Here is an 11,430-nt window from a genome sequence, read left to right as displayed (position 1 = left end):
AAAGTTACATCTGGTTTGCCGAACCGGTATTTCAACTGACAGGCTGGCCCTGCCCACCCTGCCCCTCCCAGAAGTCTCCACATGGCCCATTTTCAATGGAGGTAAATGCAGGGTCTGCATGGAGGCTCTGAGAGGGAGAAAAACGGGTCTTCTGGAAGTCCAGAAACGGGCCTGTTTCTTGCTTCCGGAGGGTCTCCAGAGCCTAGAGGAGGCTGTTTTCACCCTCCCAGAAGCCTGGGGGCAGCCTCCAGACCATTGGGAGGGCAAAGAACAGCCCTCCCAGAAAAAACAGAAGTCGCAAAACAGGCCTGTTTCTGGCTTCCGGTGGGTCAAATATAAGAATAAGATAAAAATGTATAATGTATATCAAAAACAGTAAACAAGATGGTGAATCTAGGGAACAATACAGATGCTTACAATACACAGAAAAAGGACCAGTCACCATAACCTGGGAAAAGAATCAGGTGCTTACTGCTTGTTTGTTGTGAAAATCCTGGGGTCAATAACTTCATGAATTAATCTATTCCATATCATTTTGTTTCAGGAGTCCTTCTGGACATACAGAAATATTTTAATCTTACAGACCAGACTGCGGGCCTGTTACACACTGGTAAAACAATTCTCTCTTCCAGGATTAATAATTTATCTTAATCTTTTGGTTTAGTCCAGGGGTATCAAATTCAATTTCACTGAGGGCCGCATCAGGGTGGTTTTTGACCTCGGAGGGCCAGGGGTGGATGTGGCCATGGTGGAGGTGGCCATGGGACTCCTTTTTTTGGGGGGTGGCCATGAGACTCCTTTGTCTTTCCTCTTTCCCTTTCTCCTTTTCTGTCCCTTCTTTCATACTCAAATGCAAAAGGGGAAACATTTCTCCTTTTGTTTTGTTTTTAGTTTGTTTTGATAGCCCTCTGCCAGCAAAAACTGAGCTTGGGATGCCGTCGTGACCAAAAACAGGGTGTGTGGGGGGGCTTTGAGTAGCCCCCTGAACTTCATTTTCACTGTCATCACTCAAGTCAGGTGTGCCTGTGGTGCCCTGAGCACTCTGCCAACAAAAAATGGGCTCCTGAGCTCCATTTGCGGCTCTGACCGCCTCCTGCAACCCTCTGCCAGTGAAAACAGAGCTGCAATGCTGCAGCTCCGTTTTCGCTGGCAGAGGCACCACGAGCCAGTCCTTCGCTGTTTCCAGGATGGCTCCGCAGGCCAGATCTAAACACCCCATGGGCCAGATCTGGCCCTCAGGCTTTGAGTTTGACACCCCTGGTTTAGTTGGTAATTATATTCTGAAAGTAAATTACTTACTACTGTGCAAAATAATGAGGAAAATAAACAGGGACATTTAAATGTGGGGGCAATGGAAGCCAATGTAACACAATAGTTAGAGCAGATTTCGCTGGCAGGTCTTCTAGATGTATTGAGATGACAAAGCTCAGAATTCATGGCTTTTCGCGTTGGGAATTCTGGGAGTTGAATTCTCAACCCATTTGTAAGATAGGTTTTGAACACCACTATATAAAAAAAGAAGTTGAAAGTCTAGAAAGACTGCAGAGAAGAGCAACAAAGATGATTAGGGGACTGGAGGCTAAAACATATAAAGAAAGGTTTCTGGAATTGGGTATGTCTAGTTGGATGAAAAGAAGGACTAGGGGTGACATGATAGCAGTCTTCCGATATCTCAGGGGCTGCCACAAAGTAGAGGGAGTCAACCTATTCTCCAAAGCACGTGAAGGCAGGTAAAGTAGCAATGGATGGAAACTAATCAAGGAGAGAACCAGCATAGAACTAACGAGAAATTTCCTGATAGTTAGAACAATTCATCAGTGGAACAACTTGCCTCCTGAAATTGTGGGTGCTTTAACACTGGAGGTTATAAGAAGAGATTGGACAACCATTTGTCTGAAACGGTATAGGGTTTCCTGCTTGTGGAAAGGGTTGAACCAGAAGACCTCCAAAGTCCCTTCCAACTCTGTTATTATGTTATAATATATGGTATCAATGATATATAGCAAGAGGATGAAGGTGGATACCTTGAAGAAGCTTAAAGGTTATTATCCAAGCTAAAGAGCAATGATCTGTTTTTAAAAACCAATAAAAACTTAAATTAAAAAAAAAGCAATGATCTGCCAATATAACCACCCAAAATCTAATTTTCAGATTCCTCTTGTCACAGAGAGCCATCAAAAAAAATCTAGATGGCTCCAATGAGGCAGGGAAGGGTACACACAGCCCTCTAAATGGTGTTCAGTAAGCATCCATACATCCCTAGACAATATGGCCAATGGTTGGGAGTTGTAGTTTAATGACACCTAAGAAACCTGTGCTACATCATCCTGTGCTTGGAACTTCTAATTTAAAGCTAGGTCAATAGCTAGAGTCAAAAGTTCTTTTTAAAAAAAAATACTTTATTCAATCTTCAAAATTTAAAAACATAGAATAAAACTTTATACATCATTATACTAACGTCAAGACTTTTATATTTCCTTATCATCTTTTTATATATATATATATATATATATATATATATATATATATATATATATATATATATATATATATATATTTGTTTTCTTAAGTTTTCACGGGTACTTACATGTATGGTATTCAGCTTTGCTCGGGTATTTTCACACGTCAGGCTTCTGTATTGTGTAATGTATTGTATTGTATTGTGTAATGTAATGTATTGTATTGTGTAATGTATTGTATCTGTATTGTGTAATGTAACAATACAGAAGCCTGAAGATGGCAGATGAGATTCTGCCGAAACGTTGCTACAACTTGAAAAGCACAACTACAGTGACGTGGGAAAATACCCAAGCAAAGCTGAATTATACACACACACACACACACACAGACATATATATATATATATATATATATATATATATATATATATATATATATATACTATACATATACATATACATATACACACACACACACACACACACACATACATACATACATATACATATACATATATACATATATACATATATACATATATACATATATACATATACATATACATATACATACATACATACATACATACATACATACATACATACATATATATATGTTTTACAATTCCATTACCATTACATATTTCTTTCATTATTCAATTTCAAATTAATATATAAATACATATAAATAGATATGAATATAGATACAGGTATTTACATAGTTTCTCATTCTTTACCTAATTGCCATTTTGATTTCTTTTTATTCTTAAACCATTCATATCGGGCATCCCAGACATTTATAATATATTGACTCTTTTTTATCTCTTAATGTCATTGTTAGCCTGTCCATCTCTGCACAGTCTAAGATTTTTTTATGACAACACCCTCTGATGGTACATTTTCCTGCTTCCAAAATTGTGCATAGGAAATCCTATATTATGTAACATAATATAGTTGTCTATTTTATTATTTTTTTCTGTTATTATGCCTAGGGTAGTTCTATACTGGTTCTATGATATGACTCATATAGGGAAGCTCTCTATGTATATTTAAAACAAACGATGCAATTTCTCATCCATCCTGCTTTGGAAATTAAAAAAAAAACCTAAATGTTGACAGGAAACAGAATTTGGGACCTAATTTCATATCCTGTGCTTTTCAAGAGAAGTTGTAGTGGCTAACCTTTCTAAACTTAGGGCCTTTGTGATTATGAATGATGCTATTTTATCACATTATTCTTCCCACATTAAAAAAATGGATGGCTTGGATTATAACTCTCTTGACATATTGGATTGCTATGATTGCTCGACTTACAACAATAATAGACACCAGAATTATAATTGTAAGTCATGGCAGTCATTAAGAGGGTTATCATGTAACCGTGCCTGATTTTATTACATTTTTTGCAGCAGTTGAACATGGCAGTCATTAAATGAATTCCTAAATTGACTTTATTTTTTTGCTGGAAACCAGAAGTAAACTTCAGAAACAGGCAAAAAATGTCAAAAAAAAAACACCACCCAAAACCACAGTCACATGACCATGGAGTACTTTAAATAGCCATAAAGTGGATTTAAAATAAAGAAAGATATCTGCTGAACTGAATGCATGCATACAAATAATCCTCAACTTACAACAGGTCACTTAATGACCACTTGAAGTTATGTTGGACTTCCAAAATGCTACTCATGTCTCATCCTCAAAGTTATGACTACCAATAATCTATTAGCGAGGATCAAATCTCAACAGTCTTGGACTTCTTGTCATCATTCCCTCAATTTTCTAAGAGAGCCAGCTCTATAGAAGGAACAGTTGCCCTGTAGACCTAAAGCTACTTTTGTTAGAACAGCTATACTAATAGTATCTGCAATCATATATCTATCTCTATATCTATTTCATCTATATTTATCTATTGTTAGGGTCCCAGCAACAGGCCCCTTGGCACTTCAGGGCTGCCATCTGTCTGTGTGTCTGTCTGTGTGTCTGTCTTACTATCTATCTCTCTATCCATATATCTATGTATCATATCAATACAAGTAGCCTCAACTTATGACCACAATTGAGACCAAAATTTCTATTGCTAAGTGAGACATTTGTTAAGTGTGTCTTGCCCCATTTTACAACCTTTCTTGCCACAGTTGTTAAGTGAATCACTGCAATTGGTAAATTACTAACACGGTTGTTAAGTGAATCTGGCTTATACCCCTTGAGTTTGCTTGTCAGAAAGTCACATGACCTGGGACACCGCAACCATCATAAATATGAGTCAGTTGCCAAGCATCTAAATTTTGATGACATGACCATGGGGATGTTGCAATGGCCATAAGTGTGAAAAATGGTAATAAGCCATCTGTTTCAGTGCCGATGTAACTTCAAACGGTCACTAAATGAATTGTTGTGAATTGAGGACTACCTGTATATATGATAAAAGTGCAGCTTAGTAGCAAGTATTACCTAATCCTTAATATTACTTAGTACTTAGTAGTACTTAGAAGCCAACAGTGATTTCCCAGAAGGGAGTTTTGTATTAATGTGATGCTACCAAAAGGCCCTTTTCTTGTCATTTTCCATGCCAGTTATAGCAACAGCACTTAGACTTATATACCGCTTTACAGCCGTCTCTAAGCAGTTTACAGAGTCAGCCTATTTCCCCCTAACAATCTGGATCCTCATTTTACCCACCTCAGCAGGATGGAAGGCTGAGTCAACTTTGAGTCTGGTGAGATTTGAACTTGCAGGCAGCCAGCAGGCAGCAGAAGTAGCCTGCAGTACTGCACTCTAACCACTGCACCACTGTGGCTCAGTTATGTAGATAAGACTACAAGGATGGGCATTTTATTGCAGATTACGTTTTACTATAAGAAATGTTCTTTTGTGTCCCAGGATCCTAAGCCTTTTTGGGACTTGCTTTTTCATGTTAACAATTTGAAGAGGATCCAACAATTCACAGTTGCCAGTGGAGCACCTTAAGTATTGACATTATGGGATTCCACTTAGCTGGAATTTTCATGGGATTCCACTTAGCTGTGTTCTTCAACAACAGTAGCATATATCACATCTTCCAGGATAATTCCAGGTGAAACAGACTGTAATAAATCTAGTGTGAGAGGACGAATACACCTTGAAGAGCATCCGGAAGCTTCAGTGGTGCAAAATGCAGCAGCCTGCATGGTTTTGTGCAGACCTTGGTGTGCAGATTTATTACCTCTCCTGCGGGAGCTGCATTGGTTTCCGATTTGCTTCCAGGTGCAATTCAAGGTGCTGGTTGTCACCTTTAAAGTCTTTCATGGTTTGGGACCAGTTATCTGAGGGAACGTCTCTTGCCGGTCACATCTATCCAACCCATCAGAGCAGGAAGGCAAGGAATTTTGCGGGTCCCATCCCCTAGGGAGATACACCTGTTGGGACCCAAAAGAAGAGCCTTGTCCATGGTCCATCTCCCCCTCTCTGGAACACCATTCCCCCAGAGATTAGAATAGCTCCCACTCTAATACTCTTCCAGAAGGTGCTGAAGACCTGGTTCTGCCAGTGGGCTTGGTGTCACCAGGGCAAGGGGTGGGGGGTTATATTATTTTATTAATTTATTATGTTTTTATTCTTTTTTATTAGTTTTATTTTTTTATATATGAGGTTTTTATATTCCTGTAAGTCACCCTGAATTGCCATGTGCGAATAGGTGGCAATATACATTTCCTAAATAATTAGATAAAATGATAGGTGTATTTAAAGTCAAGTCAGCTTGTTCATCATTACTCTCCTTTCTTTTCATGGCAGTTTTCATTCTCTGTCTCTTGTTCTCGGCTCCTGTTTTTGGATACCTTGGGGACCGATACAATCAGAAAATCATCCTCAGCATTGGAATATCCTTCTGGTCAACGGTTACCTTTTGTAGTTCCTTCATCCCTGCCTCGGTAAGAGAGATTATTTGCTTTGCTGTATTCCTCTCTGCTCCATGCTGGATCAAATCTTTGTCCTAGTGTCAGTCTGTTTATATATTTAGAGATCATAGAGTGCATATATCAAGGTCAGCAATAAGATGGCTGGAAAACTCTTACCACATTGCCAAATTCTATGCAGAAACACATTTCAATGAAGATTTCAATGTCTTCACCTAAGATTTCCAAAATCTTGTGAGGTGTGTGTTTGATACAAATGATAATAATTTGTTAAATTTCCATAGTGTCTTTCCTGCAGAAATCGAGATGCAGTATATATCATGCTCCCCCAAAATTTAATTAATAATTAAAATGGAATTTGAAATACACAGCAGATTTCTTGGAAGAAGCATTCAAGTAGCAAAATTAGCCGTCCAGTCCTTCCTTATCCTTGTTTCTTGGCCCTGTCACTTTTGCACATATTTACCCATAAATCCCTTTTTTAAAATTTGCACTCAAGTCCATTAATGAAATCATGAAAATGGGCATGTAAATAGCATCTAATGCATCTTCTAATATATGTTGGGTCTTAAAATATGCATTTTCTAAGGATATTTTCTTATCTTGAATTTCCAAAAGTATAATCTGCCCATTTATTTATAATATAGATTGGATTCTCACATTGCATTAGGCCATTGATTGTAGCAGATATAATAGCTGGATCTTAAGTACTGCTTTAAGTTTTCATAATATTTAGTGGTGCTAGGAATTGCTTGTGTATTTAAATTCTAAAGCACTCTGGTATTAATTTGCTATTTTTATTTTATATTGGATTCTTTATAGTGCATTATTGTATGGGTCTCTAGAAATAAAACATATTTCTGGTTTAAATTATTCAGGTCACAAGTAAGAAGGAACTTATACATTTCTGACAAACAGGAACTGCTTAAAGTCATGTTAACCTCAGTTTCAGTTCAAAATAGTAGGACAAACCCAAACTATATGAGTTTAGTGTTCCACCCTTTGAATAGCTTTTTTAGCAACATGGCAGTGATTACAAACTTTCACTAAATGTTTTCCATTTATATATATAAATATATTTCTTTTTGTACTGACCATACTTTATGATTGAAAGAGAGTAATTTCACAACAAAAAACTGCCACTTCTTTTGCAGAACAATTGCTCATTATTCTAAAGATTGCCTAATTTCGATCTCTTCTATTCCCCCCCCCCAACTTTTTAGAAATAGGCAACGTTTTTTCAGCCCTGGGGGGACAGTAATTTTTAAGGGATTGGTCAACATTTTTGGCTCTATTTTCCAAGGGTGAAAGAATCAAAAGCCACATTTTACTGTTCAATCTCTCCCTTTTCTTTCAGGAAAAAATAGCCTAATAGATGCAAAAATTATATGGCTTTTTGCACAATCTTCCCCACACCTGTTAACCAGAGTTTAATATAGAAGCATGATTGAATAGAATAGGGAAAGAACACATAGAGAATAGATATAGATCAGTGTGCATCCATAAGAAAATGATTTCAATTAAAATTTTAAAACTTATACTAGATCTTGGTGGGCGTGACTGAATGTGCCCTTTCCAAATTCTCATCTAGATGCCCTGGCTGTTTTTTATTTCACGGGGACTGGTGGGTGTTGGTACCTCCAGTTTCTCTACCATAGCACCTACCATCATTGCTGGCTTGTTTGAGAAAGACTATCGGACATGGATGTTGTCAGTCTTCTACATCTTCATACCAGTTGGAAGGTAGATCTAACCATGCTCAAAGATTGAACCTACAATTAGTAGATATATCAGTATGAATCGTATTTATATCCTGCTTCTCATGCAAGAGTTCAAAGCATCATCCGAAATATTCAAACTTTGATTTTATCTCATTGCAACCTAAACCAAGGGACAGCAACTATCCATGGTCTCTTCTTATATAGGATTCCTTGAGGGAGTGGGGCAGTGGTGGGATTCAATTTTGTTTACTACTGGTTCTGTGGGCATGGCTTGGTAGGTGTGGCAGGGGAAGGATACTGTAAAATCTCCAGTCAGAAGTGGTATTTGCTGGTTCTCTGAACTACTCAAAATTTCTGCTACCAGTTCTCCTGAACTGGTCAGAACCTGCTGAATAGCACCTCTGGAGTGGGGTGAATTGTAAGGAATGGGTTCTTGGGTTCAAAATTAATGGGATAGCAATAGCACTTAGAGTTACATACGCTTCACAGCCCTTTCTAAGCGGTTTACAGAGTCAGCCTTATTGCCCACAACAATCTGGGTTCTCATTTTACCTACCTTGGAAGGGTGGAAGGCTAAGTCAACCTTGAACCCACTCAGGATCGAACACCCAGAGTGAGCAGTGAGTTAGCCCTGCATCACTGCACTCTAACCATTGTGCCACCACAGGATGAGGGGGTGGGGATGGTGAAAATGGATAGGCTGTTATCAGGCATTGAGCTGGAGATCTATCCTCCCATCATTGAACTTTGATTCCTGTGAAGGAAGGATCTTCTGGGGGTGACTTAAGGAATACACAGTCTTTCTCTCAATACAGGTAGTCCTCAAGTGACAACCATTTGTTTAGTGACCATTCAAAGTTACAATGGCATTGAACATTTTTTTTCCACATGCTTACAACTGTTATACAGTAGCATCTCCCTGGTCATGTAATAAAAATTTGGATGCTTGGCAACTGGCTCGTATTTAGGATAGTTGTACTGTCCTGGGGACATGTGATCACACTTTGTGACCTTCTGAGAAACAAAGTCAGTGGGGAAGCCAGATTTATTTAATGACCATGTTACTAACTTAACCACTGCAGTGATTCAACTGTGATAACATGGGGCAAAATTCACGTAACCTCTATCTTATTTAACAACATAAATATTGGGCTCGATTGTGGCCATAAGTCAAGAACTACCAGTACATATCAATTCAGAGATCTCAGTTAAAATCATTTCTAGCTCCCTCCAAAATGTAGCATGTAAATAACGGGTTGAAATGACAGGAAGGAGGATACCTGCACAACACAGGAAGTTGAACTCTGCAGCTTTAAGGGCCTCTTTCAACTTGGATTTTTCCTCTCTTGCAGTGGACTCGGTTATATCCTGTCATCTGGAGTGGCGCGTGCAAGCGGTTTTTGGGGCTGGGGCTTCAGGGTGAGTCTTGGTTGGTCAGCTCTATCTTTAAGAGAACCCCCCTGTTTTAAAACGGTGGGGTTCCGTCAATCTGTTAGTAGTGTAACTTCTACCTTCTCTTTCAACTGGTTTTAAGAAAATGTTGAAAAAGAAATCATGTACGCAAAGATGCTGACATAGTTCTGCAATGTTCAAATTTTTGTCTATGTGTGTGATCTCTCCCTCTTTCTCTCTCTAATCTATCTATCTATCTATCTATCTATCTATCTATCTATCTATCTATCTATCTATTCATCATCTGCCATCCGTTGTCTGTCTGTCTCTATCATCTATTTCTCTCTCCTCTCTCTCTCTTCTAGCTGTCTATTTACCTATTCATCATTTATCATCTATGTCTGTTGTCTGTATCTATCTATCTATCTATCTATCTATCTATCTATCTATCTATCTATCTATCTATCTATCATCTATCTATCATCTATTTATCTCTCTCTCTTCTGACTGTCTGTCTATCTTTCTATCATCTATCTCTATTATCTCCTATTTATCTCTCCTCTTGTCTGTCCGTCCATCCATCCATCCATCCATCCATCCGTCCGTCCGTCCGTCCGTCCGTCTGTCTGTCTGTCTGTCTGTCTGTCATCTATTTATCTCTCTCTTCTGTCTGTCTGTCTGTCTGTCTGTCTTTCTATCATCTATCTCCATTATCTCCTATTTATCTCTCCTCTCTCTTGTCTATCTATCTATCTATCTATCTATCTATCTATCTATCTATCTATCTATCTATCTATCTATTATCTATCCATTCAGACACACACTGTGTGTTTGTATGTTTATATATTTTAGCTATTTAATTATTTGTATAAACTATAAAAACCAAACGATAATTTAGAAGAGGGAAAGGGAAATGAGCCATCTGATGATAATTTATCAGAATTTCAGAATGTGGGGTGGGGGTGGGAAGGAAAAATTAGATATTTTCTTGCCCCTTTTTCTCATATGCCTCTTCCCCGATGGTGGTTCCATCCTCCAGCCAGTTAGTCATAGTATCACGATCACTCTAAAGCAGTGTTTCTCAATCTTGGCAATTTGGTTTGAAGATGTGTGGACTTCAACTCCCAGAAGTTCTCAGCTGGCATAGCTGGCTAAAGAATCCTGGGAATTGAAGTCCACATATCTTCAAACTGCCAAGGTTGAGAAGCACTGCTCTAAAGGCTCCTCAGGATAACGACGTGGCCACGGCAGAAAATTGTGGGCAGGCTTTATCACTATGCATGGCACCTGAAGGTTTTCTTTGAATGATGGACAGAGTGGCGAACTTCTCTGGAGAAGAGGTCAGGGGAACATATGTAAGGTTCATCTCCAGTCTGCCATGCTGTTCAACTGGCCGCGTAAAGCAGTTGCTTCACTGTGTAAGTTTCTTGTGATTATGAACAAAATTAAATGCAATACTGGAAGAAGTGCCTTTATCCTGTACCAATGGGAATAGAAAGATTCCCCTTGTTGCGATGGTGGTGCTGATATGCAAACTATTAAACATATTGTGCAAGATTGCCCAGCCCCGTGCATTCTCTGGTTTCCTAGAAGATTTGCACGTAGCAACACCAAAAGTGTTTCTCTGGATGGTGGAATACGACATGCAGCTATGAAGTGACTGCCAAAGTCCCATGCTAGTTTTGTATAGAATTATGTGGATTGTGTGCACATGTTTACTTCTCTTTGTCATGTTCTCATCATATGCTAAAATAAACGAGTAATGGTTCTTCAGCTGCTTATTATGGTCCTTGTTGACATCACTGTTGCTTCTGTCTCTGTAGGTTACTCCTTTTATGGGAATTACAGGCTTGATTCTCCTGATTATTTTAATCCCTAAACCAACGAACAAGAAACTCAAACCTGGCAAGCCTACCAGATCCTCAACCTGGTTCAAAGACATTTCTTCTCTTTGCAAAAAGT

General features: G+C 38.6%; 1 protein-coding gene across 1 annotated transcript in view; it reads left to right on the top strand.

The window, feature by feature from the left end:
• LOC113415104 (protein spinster homolog 3-like) overlaps positions 1 to 11,430 on the top strand; it is a 32,552-nt gene that overhangs the window by 6,419 nt on the left and 14,703 nt on the right. The window contains exons 2-6 of the mRNA XM_087957582.1: positions 545 to 610; positions 6,234 to 6,370; positions 7,947 to 8,098; positions 9,429 to 9,495; positions 11,292 to 11,428. Coding sequence (XP_087813708.1) covers positions 545 to 610; positions 6,234 to 6,370; positions 7,947 to 8,098; positions 9,429 to 9,495; positions 11,292 to 11,428 — 559 coding nt within the window. The remainder of the gene's footprint in view (positions 1 to 544; positions 611 to 6,233; positions 6,371 to 7,946; positions 8,099 to 9,428; positions 9,496 to 11,291; positions 11,429 to 11,430) is intronic.

Source organism: Notechis scutatus, chromosome 1 (assembly GCF_049901735.1).
Source record: "Notechis scutatus isolate UNSWTSFEM ecotype Mainland chromosome 1, rNotScu1.2, whole genome shotgun sequence".
Taxonomy (NCBI): Eukaryota; Metazoa; Chordata; class Lepidosauria; order Squamata; family Elapidae; genus Notechis; species Notechis scutatus.
This window is presented reverse-complemented; position numbering and strand designations above follow the sequence as displayed.